The sequence below is a fragment of the Sebastes fasciatus genome, chromosome 3 (assembly GCF_043250625.1).
Source record: "Sebastes fasciatus isolate fSebFas1 chromosome 3, fSebFas1.pri, whole genome shotgun sequence".
NCBI lineage: Eukaryota > Metazoa > Chordata > Actinopteri > Perciformes > Sebastidae > Sebastes > Sebastes fasciatus.
The window spans coordinates 16,757,418-16,779,383 of NC_133797.1; the positions used below are offsets into that span (position 1 = coordinate 16,757,418).

Below are 21,966 nucleotides of genomic sequence, written 5' to 3' on the forward strand. Positions count from 1 at the left end.
GTGCAAATTATGGTTCAGCAGCTAGTGTCCTCAGCCTTTGGGGGGGGGGGGGGGGGTTCTACACACTTGACAGCCTGTGGGTAAAAGCTGTTTCGTAGTCTGTTGGTGTGTGTTTTAATTGTCCTGTATCTCCTTCCGGAGGGAAGGGGAGCAAACAGTACATGTCCAGGGTGGGTGGGGTCTTTGGAGATACAGCTGGCTTTCTTACAGAGCCGACCAGTGTATAGGTCACTGAGGGGGGGTAATGTGGTCCCAATCACTTTTTCCGCCATCCTCACCACCCGCTGCAGGTCCCTCCTGTTCTCCACTGTGCAGCTAGCAAACCACACAGTGCAGCAGTAGGTCAGGAGGCTCTCAATGGTTGCCCTATAGAAGTTGATCAGCAGGTGTTGAGGAAGGTGAGCCTGTTTCAGCTTCCGGAGGAAGTAGAGTCTCTGCTGGGCCTTCCCCACCTGATGAGAGATGTTTTTGGACCAGGTGAGGTCTGACGAAATGTGGACTCCGAGGTACGTGAAGCAGTCCACCCTCTCCACCTCCTCTCCAAGTACGCAGAGGGCAGAGTGCTCCACCCGTCTTGCTCTCCTGAAGTCTGTTATCATTTCTTTTGTTTTAGTGGTGTTTAAATCCAGGTTGTTATGGGAACACCATTGTGTCAGATGTTGGATCTCCTCCCTGTAGGCTGTCTCGTTGTTGTTGGTTATCAGTCCTACTACAGCAGTGTCGTCTGCAAATTTGACCATGGTGTTGGTGGGGTGAATAGTTGAGCAGTCATATGTGAAGAGGGAGTAGAGAAAAGGACTGAGGACACACCCCTGTGGTGTTCCAGTGCTCAGGTTCAGAGTGGCCGAGGTGTGGTCCCCCATCCTGACACACTGGGGTCTGTATAATTTAGTGTATATATTGTGTATACACCTGATAATATGAATCATTGTGTTTTCGTTACCTTAGAATGAGCCGTTTATATCTACATAAGGAGCAGGTCCTCTCCACAGAGTTCCCCATGTTGCACCGCCAAGTTTCCCAGATTAGCCCAGAACGGACGAACCAAACACTCAACTTTTCCTGTTTGGGCCGGAGTCGATAAAGTTACTCACTCCTGTCGCCGCCGCTCTCTCTCTTGCTTCACCACTCATCTCCCACGTACACACACACTCTACACCCTGGCTCTGTTATACTGCAAATAGCTCTAGAGAGACATCTCGCGTTTCCCCATTGGCCACCGTAGTTCTCCAACAGCCTTGGCACACAGGAGAGACTTCAATTGGTTACAATCTCAACCTCATCACTAGATACCTCCAGACCCTACACACTGGACCTTTAAATCAATCAGACTGTATATAAATCACAGATCAGCATACAACGATCACATTGCAGTAGATTCTTTCCACTATAGTGTCAGCTAAAAAAACAGAACATGCAGTTCTTCTCTTTATTATTTTTGTTAATATAAAGCTAAATTTGGCCAACAGCTGCGGAGGTCACACTTCCTGATATTCAAATGGCCACACTATTTTCTACCTTCGCTGGATCCATGTATGTGTATGGGACCGCCATACCCTCGTTTCTGGCTTTGATGACCGCACCTAACACTTGAAGGTCTCCTTGAAAAGCCTTTATCACCTTGCAGGGAATCTCCTCACTGAAATGGTCTTCTGGGTACTGGCCGAGAGCGACCTGATGACATGAAAGATACATTTAAAACGGTTTTTTTTCCCACTAACATTTTAATGTTTATCAAACAAACTATTGGCAAAAAGTTTTCAGTGGCTCAAAGAGGGTATTTTTGTTCACTGACATATTGACCTACTTGAACATAAATGTGATTTTTGTAATAAATTTTTCATGAAGTCTTGGGCACTTACGAAGTCAGAGGACTGCTTGCTGAGTAGCCACAGGGTGGACATTCCCTGGACTGTTGTGTTGACGTCAGGAAACGTCTCTAGCATCCTGGCCTCACTTGTTGTCCCCTTTGTGGTTGGTGGAGGAAGTTGCAGGGAGATGGGAGTGTTGGGAATCCAGCCACCATAGTCATACTGCAATGAATGAATGTAGATTGATAGATGACAGATTAATACTTTTTGAAGCCACACCATGTCAGTCGGTCCACTAGTTTGGATTGGAACAAAGACATTCATGGTCCCCAGAGGATGAATATTAATGACTTTGGTGGACTTTTCCTCTTGCGCCATCATGAGGTTAACATTTGTGGTTTTCAGAGAAATGCCTTTACAACCTTCAGCTGGATTGTCATTATGTGATCTCAGGATGACCTGTGATAACTTTTGGATGATCGTCTCACTTTTCATCCATCACCATCATCGGGTCAAAATTTGGTAACACTTGATAATACAGCCCGCGATTTATATAGTGTAATTTCCCAACATTGACCATGTATTACCTCTTAACGTACAGTGTAATATCGTCATATGAATCAGTATATATAAAATATGTACCAGTTCCTAAATTTAGGTCCAGCGTAATAAGGGAGTAACAAATGGGACTTTTAAAAGAAAGGAGAAATAAATTATACTGTAAGTATTTTAGTTAGTACTGGGTAACTTTAGATATTAGATATATTTTAGAGGAAAGGAGAAATGATTTATACTGTAACTGTCACAGGCGTGCCTTTGGCCGGCAAGCTACACCCACACTCCAGGGATTTGTAATGCCTATGTATTGTACTTCATTGTATGATTTGGATTGAGAACAAGTGAAGAAATGGGTCTATACTGTGCGCCATATTTTTTTCCCAGTCTCTCTTTTTTGGGAGGGGTTTTTAAAGAGACAGGCACTAAGGCAGAGCATTTCAGACAGAAAGTGAATAAAGTTTTATTCAGTGGGTGTAGCTTGCCTGCCAAAGGCACACCTGTAAGTAATTATTGTGCTGTAATGAGCAAAGGGTTTATTTTTATTGCACAACACCCAGTAGCATATTACGTTTTAATAGCACATCACAACTGCAAAATAAGTCATGCCATAATTACTTCAGAGGTACAGCAGGATGCCATTGTTGTCAACTGTTAGATTCTGTCTACCAGTGCTGTACCCCGCATAGGCGCCCAGTATTTACGAAATACTTATCAATCATTTTTAATTTTAGTTAAAGTTAAAATTAAAGTTTGCATTATGATAATATAATGGTACATAAATGTGCACATTTACCATCATTACATTGAGCTTTTCTTTAAAGCTCACCTGTGCATGCTTGGGAAAGGAATCCATGTTCAAAAATGTCCGAAATCCACTTCTGCAGTTCGGAGTCATTCTTGACATCAGCGTCATTCTTGTAGTAGACGCTGAGCACTCCCTGCACAAACCTTTGAGAAATGTGGACAAGTTCAAGTTCTGTGCCTCTGGTGACAGTGAATGCTACAAAAGAGCATGTTCAACACAAACTTTTGTTGCAATAAAAAATGCATTAAGATGCACTTACTGAAAGAAATTATGCAAATAAACCATTGGTAAAAAGCAGAAGAAGGGGTAAACCCAACACACATGTTGCAGCTTGACTGATGAAAACAAACTAGTATGAGAAAACTAACTGAGTGAGAGAACAAAAGCTAGCTGGTAGAGAGGGCAGGATTTGGGCTCTGATTTTCCAATATCAGGACATCTGTACTACCTGTGGATGATATCCCAAAGCTTGATTCCATCATCCCTGTAGTAGAAGTTCGGCACATCCTCCATCCCACGCTCAGCAACGTCCTCTGGTATGCAGAGGGACCTGTAGGTCACTGAGGACAGTGATTTCTTCAGAAATGGCATCATATCCTCTCCACCAGAAGCTACAAACTAAGGAACAGAGTTAAATATGTAAGGAATATAGTTAGAGGCAAATACTGTACATGATACTGAAAAAACAAATATTGATGATCGAATGAGCGTGTTGGTCTTTTCGTACCTTTTCGAAAAATCCACCATCAGATATTAGAAGACGTCGAGCTAAGAAGTTGACCTGCAGCGTGTAGCGAGTGTGAGGTACTAGGAGCTGAGGGAAAGAGGACACTCTGTTAGTGACACTATTACATGTTAACGAAATCAGAAATCTTGATGCTACTATACCATTTAGCGGTGAAATAATTTAATTGCAAATATACACAACAAACATTATGATTCATCAACTTTAGAAGATGCAAAAATCAGCAAGTTGAAAAAACTACAACTTCAGTAAGTTCAGTGTTCTTCCTTTCAGTTACCTTGTACAGGGGATGAACCATGGGCATGTTGCGCAGCAGTGACACGGCAAAAGCTTCAGTCAGCAGATGAGTGCGCAGCAGGTGAACATTGAGTTCATGTTCATTGAAATCTGCATTTCTCACAAAAATCTTGGCCATCAACCAGTCATACTCAGAATCAGTAGGAAAGAAGATGGGGTTGTCAGCTGCTGGAGTCTGCTTCAGCTGCAGGAGAAGGAAGAAAAAAACACTTTCAGCAAGGTGGATGCTTCCTGTCGCAGGAGAACCTACATATTACAGTTTGAATGATGATAGCTTACATCTTTACTATGACCTATATTTGAGTACTAGTCTCACCTGAATAGCAATTGGCATCAGTTTATCATCAGGTGTTTTGTGGAGCAGGACCAGGGGAGCCATCAGGTACTGCTTCTTCCCATTGATGACGTTTGGTTTTATTCCATCCAAACTCTTGTAGTCACACAGGAATATGTTTCCTTTCTGTTTTAAATTTGAGTGAGGATGAGAAACAATTTGACTCACATGCATACAGTGTGAATATTACATACATAAAGTGAACATGGTAGTGCAACATACAATTACAAATTTAACATGTCATGGGGCAAAACATGATTCTAATACCAAGATCAATCAAAGTCAATACAATCACCTTCATTTCATCCTCCAAGTTACTCTGACCACGGATGTATACGTGGTCGTTAGGGACAGGAAAGTTACTGGGCAGAGCTGAACAGCGTCGGATCAAAATGGGGTTGACACCATTCAGAAACTGGTAGCCAAAAAAAGCGTCCTCCTTCCAATGTTCCTTGACATAGTCTGGAGAAAGAAAAAAAGAGTTGAACTTCATTGAGTTTCAAACTTTGGGCTAGAAAAATCTTACTTTGTTATCAGCTTGACTGTATCTTACTCTACAACTGTTATGAGTTTAACTGTAGACTGCATGTGAAACTGGAAAATGGGAAACAATGTGTTACAATTTAGCAACGCCTAAAATTAGGAATCTTTTACATGTTTAGATACATACTGCACATGCTTCTTTCTGTCATATTTTCCCCCATTTAACGAGCCAAGTAAAGATCATTTCATTAAACTACTATGATAGTACCTGATATGTCAGTCCGTTTACCGCAGAACACCCGACCGATATGACCAATGTCAGTCCACTTCTCCTTGCAACTAGTCAGTCCCTTCAGTTTCAGCTCAGTCAGCCTAGAAGATAAAATCAGAGAGAAACTTTATTACCTACATAATCTTAGGCAGGTCCATAGATAGATAGATAGATATCTGACATATGTTGAGGCCTTCACCCAGTGGATGCAGTGAAGAAAAACTCTGTGGACTTGGTGTAGGAGAACTGGACCTCACAAGGCAGAGAAAGGGTCTTTTGACTTTATGCAGTGGGGTATTCCCTCTGCATACACAGACCACCTGAGAAAAATAGAGAAGAGAATAGTGGTAAGGAACTTTGGACAGTCTAGAAACCAGTGTAACTGCAGTTTTAATTTAGAGTATGCAAGCATAATATAATTGAAACATAGTATAAAACATTTAAATATACCCTGGCAGATGTAACAGTGTCATATGGTGGTTAATTTATCATTATATATCATGAATATATTCAACCAAAGAGGGTTGGATGCATGTTAGTTTTGGGGTGCATATTGGGTATAAACTTTGAGCTCTCACCGATAGTCCTTCTCTCGTTGAATCAGCTCCTGCTGGCGACTGTACCTACCAAGATGATGATCGTCTTCGAAGACTGTCAGAGCTTGAAGAAAAAAAAACAACGAAGTTTAAAATTGTTGATGTACAGTTTATATTGTGTTAGCATGAATTTACTCCAACCTCTTTATTATCTAACTTGCAGAACCTGTCTTTTTTTAATGTCTTCTGAGGTCAATGAAAAGCTTACATAATGTCAGACAAGCTAATTACCACAAACCTGTTCCCTCTCTGAAACGGTGCACCTCGCTGCCAGTGATCCAGCGGTAGATGGGAAAGTTGTAGGTGTCTCCCTCAGGGGATTTCACCACCACCTTGTCTGGGAACCAAGAGTCTTCTGGCATTAGTGGGAGAGGTTGTTTGTCTATCTCTATCAGGACCAGTTTTCCAATGGATACAGAGCAGGACACCTTAAAACTAGACACCTGGAGTAACGACAGAAATGGTTTGAAAACATTTATACATTACGCAAAATTTTATGCACACTTTTATCCAAACAACTTACATTAAGCGCATTCAATCATCTGCATACAACCCACAAATTGCAAGAATCATTTAAGTTCATCAACTTCATCTGCTTCAAGTGCTATATTTAGAAACAGTAAGGGATCTAGTAAGAGAAACTGTTGTGGAGCCAGGACAGCAAACACAAGATGAAAATAAAGTATATTTGATAACCAACAACTAAGCTGTAACATCACAATAATTAGCATACAAGTCCTGAATGTAGAAGGGTGGACAAAATCAAACTTGTGCAATATATTCACACTGCATAAAATAACAATGTTATGCAGTATTCAATGTGCCTAAAATCTCTTGAGGACGACTGTTACACATTTAAACATACAAAAAGCAATATTTCAGACTTACTACTCCGGCGATGAAGGATGAAGCTCCTTTTAAGCCCATGAGCCACTTATGTTCACTCTCCCCATCTGTGCCCACCAGCTTAATGAAGACGTTGTTTAAAGTGGTGGCATGAGTGATATTTGCAGTGGATACGGTTACTTTATAAGTCACCATTTTCACACTGGAAAGCATAAGAAATAATTGTCACTAGATGAACCTGAGTGCAAAAAAACCCTATTAAATACTGTGATCATAATAAAAATGACATTGGCACAATGACAGCAAATTTGTCTTTTCTCACCAATCGATTACAGTCTAATCATTACTAACTGAAATCATTTCATAAAGCTTCTCTTACCTGTTTATGAGACCGAGAAGTTCCTTAGATGAACTGCTCTTTTGATATAAGTAATCACTACTGATTCCTATACTGGTTTTTTTTTTGGGTGTTGGCTCTTGGCAATAGCAATAAAAAACCTCTGGTGACGGAATGCTGGGCATGTATGAACAATTACTGCACTCGCCAAACGGCAGGAATGTTATGCAAACAGGGATGTGTTAAAGCAGCACTAGATCATTTGATAAAGATAAACCAACTTTTCCATTGTTAAGTGTGAGACAATAACAGTCAACTAAAAATATGAATTCTGATTAAATGCTAAAACAACAATAACCAACAACTACAACTACACAGTTTATCCAGATTCAGATAGATTTATTATAAACAACTGTAACATGATAGTAATTGATTCAATCATTCTTGTTAAAGCATTAGCATGTAGAATTAAATAAGATAAGATAAGATAAGATAAGATAAGATAAGATAAGATAAGATAAGATAAGATGAACCTTTATTAACCCTTTGGGGGGATTCACGTGTCCAAGCAACAAAGTGCAGGTACAGAGGTACAGGTGTACAAAAAGATTATAAAACAATAAAAAGAAATACAGAATATACATAGTGAATGAACATAGTGAATGAACATAGTGAATGAACATAGCGTGTACTATCCGTCAATAAAAAATGTAGCGTACAATAAATAGATGTAATATGTACAGTCTATAAAATGGTATATGGGATGTAGTGTAAAGTAAGTTTAAAAAGTGCACCAGTGGTTAGAAGAGGTGGCTGCAGGTAGTGCACATAGTGCAGATGCGTGTTTTAAGTTTAAGGTAGTGCAGTAAATAACCAAGTTCTTTTATAAATAAAATGTTTATTTAACTACATGACTAAACTATAGAAATACAGAAAATAAATGCATAAATAAAGACATTGAATGAATAAAAGGAATAGAATGAATAAAGGGCGAATGAAGGAATACAGTGAATACAACGGTGAATATTTATGAATAGGAATTAATCAAATGTGACCAAGTCAATTCAGTGGTTCTATCAATTAAATTTGTTGTTTGACGTTTATCAATTAAATTTAGTTTTATGTATATTAATGCATCGTTCAGCATTTTGAGAATTTAAGAAGCAGCAGGGGAGATTGTGAAACAGTTTTATATTCTAAATTTAGATATGAGCCTAATTTATGGTTAAAGCTTACTGATGAATTTCTCTATTAGTCTAGCATCTAGCATCTAATCGTATTGATTTCTGTTGCAGTTTGACGACTCAGAGTCAGAGTCAGAGTCAGATGAGGAAGTAGGAGGAGATCCCTGTGTTGTGTGTAGTTTTCTAGGTCTCTGTACAGGCTCTGGTGTCACTGGTGTGTCCAGCTAACCACTCCCATTTGAACATAAAGTTTAGATTCTGCATTTAAATTTCTTTTATCGGATTAATACTAATTCGCTTCACATAATTAATTATTCTATATTTGAGATTAGGGCTCTTTTAGCTGTGGAATGATACCAAACACCTAGATGATATAAACCACTAAATAAAACTTGACCAATTGAATTAAAATGAATTACAACAACCAATTACACAACATAAATGAGCTTTATTATTATAGCATATAGGTATACAAACACCACAACAGGCCTATATATATATATGTATATATATAGACATATGTATACTTATTACACAGTAAATGAATGGATAACATTGATCTTAACATGTAGCACAGATCTGCCTCTCGACCTGGTGAGAGGCGAGGGGGAGGGTTTACGGTGTCTGTGAGATTCTGTGGGCATTGATGAGATAAAAGTTAGTTAGTTGATTATCATGAACTTAATTATATATGTTGTTTAAGCACATGTAACAGTGAAAAGGGGTCACAAACAAAGTTAAAAAGGTGTCTTATACTTTTAGACTAAAAAAAATATATTAAAAATATAATGATTAACTGAGGGATTAGTGTGCACCCAAATTTGTGTTTAAGACCTCTGGGGACAAATAGCATGCATATATCAAAATAATATGTAGAGGGACCAAGTGACTATAAAAGGATAGGCCTATTTAACATTTTGCTTTGCAGCTTATGATTATTTATTTAGTAGCATGAGCATTTGAGTTATCTAAACTGAAAATGACCAAACTAGATAAACTGAACTAAAGTTAAAGTAAGATGTGGATTTTACCTCTTCAAAAGAAAGCTTGAGACAGGGTTGACGTCATGGTGGAAGGGAAGGCCAATCTAATCATTTTAATTTCCTTCTTCTCACAAGCATGTACATGTCAATAAAATTACTTTTATTATAACATAGCACATCAATTAAAGTACATGTTAATTTGCATTAAATGTCAGTTTAATTTGCTGCTGCACCTGCTCTTGGCAGCAGCACGGAGCACGCTGCCTTCTTGGAGTCTCTGGCTGGCGTCCTGGAAAGAGCGCCGACTGGGGACTCTATTGTTCTCCTGGGGGACTTCAACGCTCACATGGGCAACGATGGAGAAACCTGGAGGGGGGTGATTGGGAGGCACGGCCTACCTGAGCTGAACCCGAGTGGTGTTTTGTTGTTGGAATTCATAGTTTGTCCATAACAAACACCATGTTCGAGCACAGGGCTTTTCACGTGTACTTGGTACCAGAGCACCCTAGGCCAATGATCTATGGTCGACTTTGTGGTTGTATCGTCAGATCTGCGGCCGTATGTCTTGGACACTCGGGTGAAGAGAGGAGCGGAACTGTCAACTGTACCACCTGGTGGTGAGTTGGATCAGATGGTGGGGGAGGCTGCTGGACAGACCTGAGAGTACCTCCAAGTCTGATGCCATGGTGGTCTGCATTTGGTGGATTGCTCACTCCGGGAGGGGAGTAAGTCTTTGCCCCAAGCGAAGGAGTTTAAGTATCTCGGGGTCTTGTTCACGAGTGAGGGAAAAATGGAGTGGGAGATGGAAAGGCGGTTCCGTGCAGCGTCGGCAGTCATGCGGGCGCTGTACGGGACCGTTGTGGTGAAGAGGCTCTCGATTCACCAGTCCATCTACCTTCCAACCTTCACCTATGGTCATGAGCTTTGGGTAGTGACCGAAAGAATGATATTGCGTATACAAGTGGCCGAAATGCAAAGGTCTATGGTAGACCCTTAAATGGGATCAAGAACAACACTTTACTTACTGACCTATATCACTGTCAGTACAAGTTAAACATATTTACATGATAAAAACCTTTATTTGTATCATTAAAACAAAGCAGCAGCTTCACATTTTTTATTTAACATTCGTAATTTATTTTGATAAGATGCCCTGTATATTCATTGACGAACTAAGGAAAAGACTTAAGATGTTGATTATGATTTATACAGTACATTTTCACCACAGTTAAATCAATCAGACTATATAAAAATGACAAACCAGCATACAACGATCCCATGCAATAGATTATTTCCACTATAGTATCAGTTAAAACATGCAGTTTTTCTCTTTCTCATTTTTGTTAATATGAAGCTGAATTTGGTCAACAGCTGAGGAGGTCACACCTTCTGATATTCAAATGGCCACACTATTTTCTACCTCCTCTGGATCCAAGTACGTGTATGGGACCTCCAGTTTCTCGTTTCTGACTTTGATGACCGCACTTAACACTTTAAGCTGTCCTTGAAACTCCCTCATCTGCTCGATGGCAGCTTCCTCACTGAAATGCTCTTCCGGGCAGTGGCCGAGGGGGGCCTGATGACATCAATGAAAAATGAAAAACTATTGTCAATATAATGTACAGCTTTAGGAAGTGACCAAGAGTTTTTTTTCAGTGGCTCAAAGAGGTATTTTTGCTCTAATGAATGACATATTAACCTACTTTACACAACTTGAACATAAATGTTATTTATGTAATTCATTTTCATGAAGTCTTGGCTACTTACGAAGTCAGAGGACTGCTGGCTAAGTAGCCACAGGGTGGACATTCCCTGAACTGTTGTGGCGACATCAGGGAACGTCTCCAGCATCGTGGCCTCGCTTGTTGTGCCCTTTGTGGTTGGTGGAGGACGTTGCAGGGAGATGGGAGTGTTGGGCATCCAGCCACCATAGTCATACTGCAATGAATGAATGAATGATTGATAGATATCTGATTAATACTTTTTGAAGCCGAGCCATGTCAGTCGGTCCACTACTTTGGTCCCCACTGAAATATTTCAACAACTATTGGATGTAGTGCCATAAAATCTCGACAACTTTCAGCTGGATTGTCATTAAATTTAGTTCAGACATTCATGTTGACCTCAGGATAACCTGTGATAACTTTGGTGACCCTCTGACTTTTCATCCTAGTGTCACCATCAGGCAAAAAGGTACCTAGTACCTAACCTGCCTAGTACTGTACCCACTAGGTGCCCAGTATTTACAAAAATACTTTCAGTATCAATCATTTCTCCTGTCCTCTAAAATACCCAGTGGAGAATAGGCCAACTTACTGAAATGCTTACAGTATAACGTATCTCTCTTTTCTATACCCAGTAGTTACTCGCTTGTTCTGCTGTACCTACATGTAAGTATCAGTAGGAACTGGTACAGTTAGTATTTCATATACTGATTCATGAGACGATATTACACCGTAAGTTAAGAAGTATTACCAGGTAAAAGTTGAGAAATTACACTATATATCAAGGGCTGTATTATAAAGTATTACCCACATTTATGACCAAATACCTGCAAATCTAATGACATTCCCATCAGCTTACTCTGTCTTTTGTGTTGATTACCATATGTTCGCATGCATTATAATTGTATAAAATCATCCCTGTAAATTAAAAGGCTTCACCTGTCCAGTGTTCACAGCCGAGTGCTGTGCTGAGCCAGTGAAGATCACCATGGTGACAAACTTGACCAACTCAGGCACGGTGGCAAAGCTCTGAGGAATTCCTGAGAATTAGAGGGAATAAACTGCATTACTGAAAGACGTCTATGACTAAATTAAAATTGTCCTTATGATGATGATATGATAATATAATTGAACATAAATGGCCACATTTACCATCATTAAGACTGACCTTTCATTTAAAGCTCACCTGTCTCTGCATGGGAAAGGAATCCATGTTCAAAAATGTCCGAAATCCACTTCTGCAGTTCGGAGTCTTTCTTGACCTCATCGTCATTCTTGTAGTAGAAGGTGATCATTCCCTTCACATACCTTTGAGAAATGTGGATAAGTTCTGTAAAAAACACTCCTACTTGAATTATACATTTTTTACACACAGCAGTAAGACACTCTTTTGTACGACAATTTAATGCCCATCTCTTTAAAACGATCAGTTCTTTTTTATTAGTTTTAAAAATGTGTGCACTATTTGACACAGTAGACCATACAACTTTAAAGGAATAGTTCAACATTTTGGGAAGCATACTTGCTTTCTTGCTGAGAGTTAGATGAGAGGATTTACGTGTGGAGCTACAGCTGGGTGGTAATTACCTTAGCTTAGCATAAAGACTGGAAGTAGTTAGCCTGGCTTGCTTTTAAGTTTGAAGTTTGCATGCTGCAACTATTTCTTGGTAAACATGATAAGAAAATGAACTGTGTTGCATTAGAGAACAAAAGCTAGCTAGAGAAGGCCGGGTTTGGTCTCTTATTTTCCAATATCAGGACATCTGAAGCCTACTACCTGGAGATGATATCCCAAAGCTTGATTCCATCATCCCTGTAGTAGAAGTTCGGCACATCCTCCATCCCTCGCTCAGCAATGTCGTCTCGTATGCAGAGGGACCTGTAGGTCAGTGAGTTCTGTGATTTCTTCAGAAATGGCATCATATCCTCTCCACCAGAAGCTGCAAACTAGAGAACAGTCAAATATGTTAAGAATATAGTTAGAGGCAAATACTGTACATGATATTGAAAAAAAAACATTGTTTAGGTAATGAGCATGTTGGTCTTTTCATACCTGTGTGAAAACTCCAGTGTCAGATATTAGAACAAGTCGAGCCAAGAAGTTGATCTGCAGTGTGTAGCGAGTGTGAGGTACGAGGAGTTGAGAGAAAGAGGGAACTCTGTTAGTGGCAACATGTTCTATACCATTTAGAAGTGAAAAACGTGAAAATATATACACACTAAAACATTATGATTCATCAACATGTAAGATAGAAAAATCAGCCAGTTTTAAAAACTACAACTACAGTAAGTTCAGTATCCTCTCTTTCAGTTACCTTGTACAGGGGATGCACCATGGGCATGTTGCGCAGCAGTGACACGGCAAAAACTTCAGCCAGCAGATGAGTGCGCAGCAGGTGAACGTTGAGTTGATGCTCGTTGAAATCTGCACTTCTCACAAAAATCTTGGCCGTCAACCAGTCGTACTCAGAATCCGTAGGAAAGAAGATGGGGTTGTCAGCTGCTGGAGTCTGCTTCAGCTGCAGGAGGAGGAAGGAGGATGTGGTTCATTCAATCCATTCAATTCATTACCAGTATTGATCAATCATGTTTATGGATTCTTTGTAATTGTTGTATGTACATACATCAACGCTTTTGTGCATGCTAAATTCTCATGGCTTTGACATAGGGAAAGAGCGAGGCAGGCTGAATTGACAATACTTAAAATGTTGCTTTACTCTGATCCATCTTCTTTATATATATTTGCACTATATTAGTGTAATTTTACAAAAGGTATTTCTGTGTTCTCTGTACATATGACATCTATAGTGTTGCATGTGTCTCCATCCAGGAAGAGGGATCACTTCTCTGTTCCTCCTGATCCGAATCAAGGGCCTAGAGACAGTGGGTTTCTTATATTGGACAGTTTGTAAAGCCATTTCAGGCTTTGGCTTGACTTGTGTTCGCATCAGACTCAACTGTCAGCCTGTCAAACTTGGATATGGCTGTGGGAGGATTCTTCTTACCTGGCTAGGGCTCAGGTAGGAAGAAATAAACTGCTTTTGCTAGCAGAGGATTCATAGCTGCCATCAACATACTAGCCATGGTAGCTGCTACTTGTAAATAACCCAGTTACTTGCTTCAAGAACACTTTCAGCAAGGTGGATGCTTCCTGTCGCAGGAGAACCTTCATCTTGCAGCTTGAATGACTGTTGCTTTAATCAAGACTCTAACTTACATCTTAATTATTAGCTATTTTTAAGTGCTAATCTTACCTGAATAGCAATTGGCATCAGTTTATCATCAGGTGTTTTGTGGAGCAGGACCAGGGGAGCCATCAGGTACTGCTGCTTCCCATTGATGATGTTTGCTTTTATTCCATCCAAACTTTTGTAGTCCAACAGGTATATGTTTCCATTCTGTTTTAAATTTGAGTGAGGGGAGAAAAGATTTGACTCACATGCATACAGTGTGAATATTACATACATAAAGTGAACATGGTAGTGCAACATACAATTACAAGTTTAACATGTCATGGGGCAAAACATGATTCTAAAACCAAGATCAATCAAGATCAAGACAATCACCTTCAGTTCATCTTCCAAGCTACTCCCACCACGGATGAAGACCATGTCGTTAGTAACGGGAAAGTTACAGGGCAGAGTTGAACAACGTCGGATCAACATGGGGTTGACACCATTTAGATACTGGTAGCCAAAAAAAGCGTCCTCCTTCCAATGTTCCTTGACATAGTCTGGAGAAAGAACAGAGTTGAACATCACTGAGTTTAAAAGTTTAAGCTTGAAAATCTTACTCTACCACTGTTATCAGCTTAACTTTCCACGTCATGTGAAACTGGAAAACGGGAAACAATAATACACAGAATGCAGAGCCACAGACATGATTGGACACTTTCTAGTTGTTTCAATGTCAGAGTCTTGATTGTATGCAATTAAATACAGTCACTAGTTTTCTTATGAGCAAAGATTAAAATTAGGAGTCTTCTACATGTTTAGATACATACACATTTCCTTCTGTCACATATCTTTCCCATTTAATGAGCCAAGTAAAGCTAAGCAAAGCTAATTACCACCCGGCTGTAGCTCCATCTGCAGTGTGAGTTGTATCAATCTTCTCATCTAACTCAGCAATAAATCAAGTATGCTTCCAAAAACTATTCTCGTAAGATCCACTGTGTCAAATATAGCACCAAATTTAAAACTATAAAAAACGTTTTTAAAACTAATTAAAAAGAACTGATCATTTTCATGTTTAGATACATACACATTTCCTTATGTCACATTTCATCCCTTTTGATGAGCCAAGTAAAGAAGCCAATATACTGGTCAGTAGTCAGTAGAATCTAATGGCTTATAACGGGAATAACTAGAATTATCGCCTCACAGTTGTATGCCTCCGCCAACCAGTCAAGTATCAATTTACATGCATGTCTGTCCAAAATGTCATCAGTTCATCATTTTATCCTATTAGATATTTTTGTGAAATTGTCATAATTATCATATCAATTCTTGAATTTAAAATTTTAATCAGTTCATCCTTGAGTCCAAGTGAATACTTGTGCCAAATTTGAAGAAATTTGCTCAAGGCGTTCCTGAGATATCACTTTCATGAGAATGGGACGGACATAAGGTCACAGTGACCTTGACCTTTGACCACCAAAATCAAATCATTTTATCCTTAAGTCCAAATGGACATTTGTGCCAAATTTTAAGAACTTCCCTCCAGTTCCTGAGTGTTCCTGGAGGGAATTTCTTGCGTTCACGAGAATGGGTCGGGTGTGCGACAGACAACTCAAAAACATAATGCTTCCAGCCACGGCTGTCGCGGAGGCATAAACATTTGCTGCTATCCTTTTTCTCTTCAGCGAATAGCGATTTGCCCACTGACTGCTTATCTCCATGGATAGAGTCGTCGCTTCGTAAGTGCCTGACGTGTCCCGGCCTAGTCGCCGGGACGGATCTTCACGACTCGTGCTTCGAGTGCCTTGGCGCAAACTATGCAGAGAGCGGTGTTGAGCAGCCATCAGCCTGCCAGGCCTGCTGAGCACTGCCCAAGATTCAATGGTAGCAGCGGTGGGATCACTCCACCAACGCTACGTGATGACTATGCGATGCAAGTGAGATCGATGCTGTCGAGATCCCGCCCCCAGCTGCCAGTGTTCTGCTGCTGCCTACGGTCATTCCCGCTGAGACACCAGCCTCGTCTGCAGATGATTATGATGACAACAATATCTTATCGGTGTCTGGTATATCAGCATCCCGACATCTCTCCGCAGGGACTTCCGGAAGTGATGCCCATCGCAACCCTGGCTCTATCTATTGGGCGTGGAGAGGTTGTGTGGCTCTGCCTCTATCTGTTTGGCGTGGAGAGGAGGTTGTGTTGCCCTGGCTCTATCTATTTGGCGTGGAGAGGAGGTTGTGTGCCTCTGGCTCTATCTGTTTGGCGTGGAGAGGAGGTTGTGTTGCTCTGGCTCTATCTATTTTGGCATGGAGAGGAGGTCATGTTGCTCTGGCTCTACCTGTTTGGCGTGGAGAGGAGGTTGTGTTGCTCTGGCTCTATCTATTTGTCGTGGAGAGGAGGTTGTGTTGCTCTGGCTCTATCTATTTTGGCATGGAGAGGAAGTCATGTTGCTCTGGCTCTACCTATTTGGCTTGGAGAGGAGGTTGTGTGGCTCTGGCTATATCTGTTTGCCGTGGAGAGGAAGTCGTGTTGCTCTGGCTCTATCTGTTTTGGCGTGGAGAGGAGGTCGTGTTGCTCTTACAGAATTCTTTCAGGTTGAGGGTTATACAGTTGGATGCTTTTTGTCTTCCACCCCATGTAGGGGACAGGGAGGCAAAGTTTTATCTGCTTTGCCCAGTTTGTGTGTTGGCATGTTATGTTGAGTGCACGGCCCCCATCAGACGCACTGAACAGCTGTTTGTGTGCTTCAGGAATTGTGTCGCCGGTAAAGCCCTATCCAAGAAACGCCTGGCGGGATGGCTTTGTAAGTGCATCATCTTCCAAGCCTATAGGCAGGCGGGAAGAGAACCTCACTGTGGTCCATCCTGTGGCAGTGTGGCGGTCTTGTTCGGTGGGTTGAGTGTCGAGGACAAACAGTATGTATGGCGGCAGCGTGGTCGATGCCCTGTCCATTCATACGGTTCTATTTCTTGGACATGTCGGGCTCCTTTTCAGGGTCTGTGCTCGCTGGAACTACACAGGACTGGCGGAAAGGGTGGGGTGTGTATTGGTTGTATTGCACTTGACCCCCCTCTGGGCATGATACACCTACATGTTCCCGTGCTCCTTGACGACCAGGGGAATGTCGTGTGCAGGGTGTCTATTGCTTGTGTTTTGACCCCTACAAGGTTAGACCATGGCTCTACTAGTTCAGTTGTGTACCAACTGGGTTGGCTAGGGCCCCTTACTTCTCCGCTGTGGTGGCCTAGAACATAAAGAAGTAGGTGGGCTCCGGAGACCTCGTCAAGATCAGTGTGCTTGGGTCGTTGTTATGTTGCGACAGGGCGTGCGTTCGTCAGGCTCCACCCACTGTTCCCATAGAGTCCAGTAGAGGGCGGAGCCTTCTACTAAGGGGCCCTGTCGCTCGCTGAAGAGGGTGTAGGGTAGCAGACAGTGTGTGCTGCCTTACATACTGTGGGGTCCTGATTGGCTGGCTACGTTTAGGCAAATTTTCAGTGGGAGAATACATGCTCGCTATTGGAGGAGAGTTTTACCCATAGAGTGTGCTTATAGAACTATGGTTGCAATTTCGCTAACTTCATTATAATGTTTTTTAGGTAGAAATACCGTTGAATATCTGAATGAAAACAGTTGAATGTACTATTATGAATGCAGTATCAAGTATTTCATTAAACTATCATGATAGTACCTGATATGTCAGTCCGTTTGAACCAGAACACCCGATTGAGAGCATCTATATCAGGCTAGTTCTCCTTGGAATCAGCAAGTCCTTTCAGTTGCAGCTCAGCGATCCTAGAAAATAAAAATAGAGTAACTTTATTATGAAGCCTTAAATCACGAATGATAGACAGTTGCATAGTTACATAGATAGATATCTATTTGAGGACCTCACCCAGTGGTGACACTGAAGAGAAACTCTGTGGTCTTGGTGAAGGAGAAGCGGACCTCAGCAGGCAGAGAAAGTGGGCCGTCTGTCTTTATGTTGTGGGGTATTCCCTCTGCATACACATCCCAGCTGAGAAAAATCAAGAAGAGGAGAGTAGTGAGGAATGTCGGACAGTCTAGATACCAGTGTATCTGCAGTTTTAATTTAGAATATGCAAGCATAATATAATTGACACATATTCAATATTGCAATCTTGCAAGTTACGTTTCAGTATTATACATTTAAATATACCCTGGCAGGTGTAACAATGGCATATGGTGGTTTATTTATCATTATATATCATGAATATATTCAACCAAAGAGGCTTGGATGCATGTTAGTTTTGGGGTACACAAAGGTAAAATGTGTATAAGCTCTGAGTTCTCACCGATAGTCATCCGCTCTCAGTTTCAGCTCCTGCTCCCGATCGTACCTGCCAAGAGGATGGTCGTCTTCAAAGACTCTCAGAGCTTGAACAAAGAACCATAACAGTTTAAAGGTTTAAAATGTATTTATACAATCTGTTAGCATGAATTTACTCCAGCCTCTTTATTGTCTAACTTGCAGAACTTGTCTTTCTTTTATGTCTTTTGAGGTCAGTGAACAGCGTCCAGGATGTTACACAAGCTAATTACAACAAACCTGTTCCCGCTCTGAAGCGGTGCACCTCGCTGTCAGTGTTCCAGCGGTAGATGGGAAAGTTGTAGATGTCTCCCTCAGGGGATTTCACTACCACCTTGTCTGGGAACCAGTTGTCTTCTGGAAACAGTAGGAGACGCTGTTTGTCTAGCTCTATCAGGACCAGTTTTCCGAGGGAGACGGGGTTGGACACTGTAAAACTAGACTCCTGGAATAACGACAGAAATGATTTGAAAACATCAATACATTACATTACATATATTTAGCTGACACTTTTATCCAAAGCGTCATCAACGTCATCAACTTCATCAAATTTACATAATACAATATCATATAGAGAGTCTGAGTTGGCAAGGGTTCCTATCAGCTTTTCTAAATTGATATTTAATGTGCCTCTAATCTATAAAGTATTGGCAAAGTTGAGACAGCGTGTTATACATTTAGAGGGATATTTCAGACTTACTGCTCCGCTGAAGAAGGCTAAAAGAGCCAACTGCGTTCGCTCTCGCCATCTGATCCCACCAGCTTAATGAAGACATTGTTAAAAGTGGTGGCACTGGTGCGATAGCCAGTGGATACGGTCACTTCATAATCCACCATTTTCACACTGGAAAGCAGAAGAATCCTGGTGGGGAGAGAATAATAATAACCATTCTCAGCACTGATCAGGTTAACTGTCACTAGATGAAACTGAGCACAAAAAAACTTTAAATTACTGGTATCACAATGAAATGGCATTGGAAAAAGATAAAACAACAAAAATTTAATTTTTCTTTTAAATTTATAAAGCATCCCTCTTACTGGTTAATGAGACCAAGAAGTTCTTTTGACGAACTACTACTTTGAGACAAGTAATCACCACCTCTTTTTATATATACTGTTTTGTGGGAGTGTCTTGTTTGTAGCAATAGTCAGCTCTGGTGATGCAATGGACCGGTACAAACAGACAGTTACCGCAACTGTAAACATGATCATGCAATATGTAATTATGTCTTCTGGCAGCGTTAGCTCATCATTTAAGATAAACCAGTTTTTCCACCGTTGCATGTGACAACATCACAGTCAACTGAAAATATCAGAAAACAAAGCATTCACTTACACAGTTTATCCTGATTCATTAGATATTTTTATTATAAACAACTGTAACATGATAATGACCAATTTATATGGCATGGCAAAGACACAATATGCAGTAGAGACAATTCATTGACAGGTAAACAAGGTAAATGCAAAGTTATGAAATCACCAAATGCACAAATCACTGAGTTATTTTTATTGTTTCTAACACAAACATACACTTAATGGCCACTTTATTTGGTACACCTGTACAATTTAATGCAATTCAATACAACAGCTTTGCCTTATAAGTATATAATGTTCAGTTTTTGTTGACATTGTCAGAAATGTGTTAAGTCAATTACATGTTTATTAATGAGGTCATAGTTAAAGGTGTTGTGCTGGACTATAGTGAGAGGTGTGCTCCCCTTTTACACCTCTGAATATAATGCAGTCCGATACAACACCACCACTAACTATGGCCTAGTCAATGCTAAAACATATAACATATATCACCTTTCTCACAGTGTAAAAAAAACAACTGAGCAATATACAGTTGTATTGGATTGTATTAGAAAGCACAGGTATACCTAATAAAGTGGCCACTGAGTATATAACACAGTTCCCTAGATCAACTGGCTCAGAACAGACAGGCTGACATACATCATCATATTTATGGTCATAGACAGCTCAATTTATCAGTGCAAAGCTAATAAAACACATAGCAGTTGTTCCAAAAAAAATAATTGATTCAATCATTCAGGGGATTATTTCAATGCAATTTTTCATTTTGCACAACAGTTTAATTAGAATGTGTTAAAAAAAAAAGTCAATTTGTTTCGTTGCTTCAATATCAGCTCAAAATGCAATATACAGTCTTTCTACTCGTCCCTTTTGTGAGTGTGAAGCTGAGGTATGTGGGTCAGATCTGAGGGGAGGGGACAGTCAGGAGTCCAGTGGGCTTCAGCTTGTTGATCCCTCCATCCAGGGTACAAACACGTTGGAAATTTACCTTTACCAGGTGTGCTGCAAACTGTGACGACATTAAAAAAAGAAGAAGCAAAAAACAGTTATTTTTACAAGTACCCATCAGCTCATACGACTCCAACATCATTATGTGGTTTTCTTGAGTTAATACTCACCGCACATGTGAAATAACATCTTTACACTAAGGCTGGGCAATATATCAATATTATATCGATATTGTGATATGATACTCGATATCGTCTTTTTGGATATCGTAATATCGTGATATGGCAATATATCGTAATATCGTGATATGTCTTTTCCTGGTTTCAAAGGCTGCATTACAGTAAAGTGATGTTATTTTCTGAACTTACCACACTGTTCTAGCTGTTCTATTATTTGCCTTTATCCACTTAGTCATTATATCCACATTACTGATGATAAGTTATCAAAAATCTCATTGTGTAAATATTTTGTGAAAGCACCAATAGTCAACCCTACAATATTGTCACGATATCATTATTGAGGTATTTTGTCAAAATTATTGTGATATTTGTATTTCTCAATATTATCCAGTCCTACTTTACACAATAACAGCCCTTCAACAATTAGGAAACACTGTATGTTACGTTACACATGTATGTGTAACATATTATATTATGTGTCTGGTTTGTCAGTGTTGGGGAAGACACAAGACAAAAACTGTGACTTTGAGGAAGTAAAGTGAAATTTAAAGAGACAACAAATTATTTTACAGACAAGAAAAGGAACTTGTCTAAACTGAACCTGCCTTAGGCTTTTCTCTGTCACATGCTTTTGTGTACTCACTGTTGATAAAACAACCCTCTGTATTTACTGTAGACACACCTTCTAATACAATGTACTGTGATGCAATATCTGCAGTAACTGCAGAGTCAAAGATTACCATAAAGTTAATTCAACACCTCTCTGACACTGTCTCAACACAAATCTGACTGAAACATAATACTGTAAGCTAAAAAAAATACTAAATAAGGTACGAAATATTGCAGGGATATTGTTTTAAATTGAACAGACTTTTTGTAGTTGTGTAAGGAGTTGGGAATCTGATTATGAAACCTCTGTATCTGATTCCAAGATTTCATCATACACCGCAGTTATTACAAAAACTGGAATTAACGAATTGATGAATGAACTTCAGTTGTGTCATGCAATGTATCATCAGGAGTGTACTCTGAGATGCACAG

The 21,966-nt window shown here is 40.2% G+C and overlaps 2 protein-coding genes and 2 pseudogenes across 4 annotated transcripts in view; 1 reads left to right on the forward strand and 3 right to left on the reverse strand.

Annotated features, from left to right (window-relative positions):
• The window catches only part of aimp1a (aminoacyl tRNA synthetase complex interacting multifunctional protein 1a), a 111,610-nt gene that overhangs the window by 17,966 nt on the left and 71,678 nt on the right, over positions 1 to 21,966 (forward strand). The gene's annotated exons all lie outside the window — the stretch shown is intronic.
• On the reverse strand, positions 887 to 6,941 carry LOC141764253 (polyunsaturated fatty acid lipoxygenase ALOX15B-like; annotated as a pseudogene).
• On the reverse strand, positions 10,310 to 19,634 carry LOC141764252 (arachidonate 12-lipoxygenase, 12R-type-like; annotated as a pseudogene).
• The window catches only part of tbck (TBC1 domain containing kinase), a 57,356-nt gene continuing 55,211 nt past the window's right edge, over positions 19,822 to 21,966 (reverse strand). For all 3 annotated transcript variants that reach the window (XM_074629290.1, XM_074629289.1, XM_074629288.1), the window contains one exon: positions 19,822 to 20,807. In XM_074629290.1, coding sequence (XP_074485391.1) covers positions 20,697 to 20,807 — 111 coding nt within the window. In that variant the 3' untranslated portion in view covers positions 19,822 to 20,696. The remainder of the gene's footprint in view (positions 20,808 to 21,966) is intronic.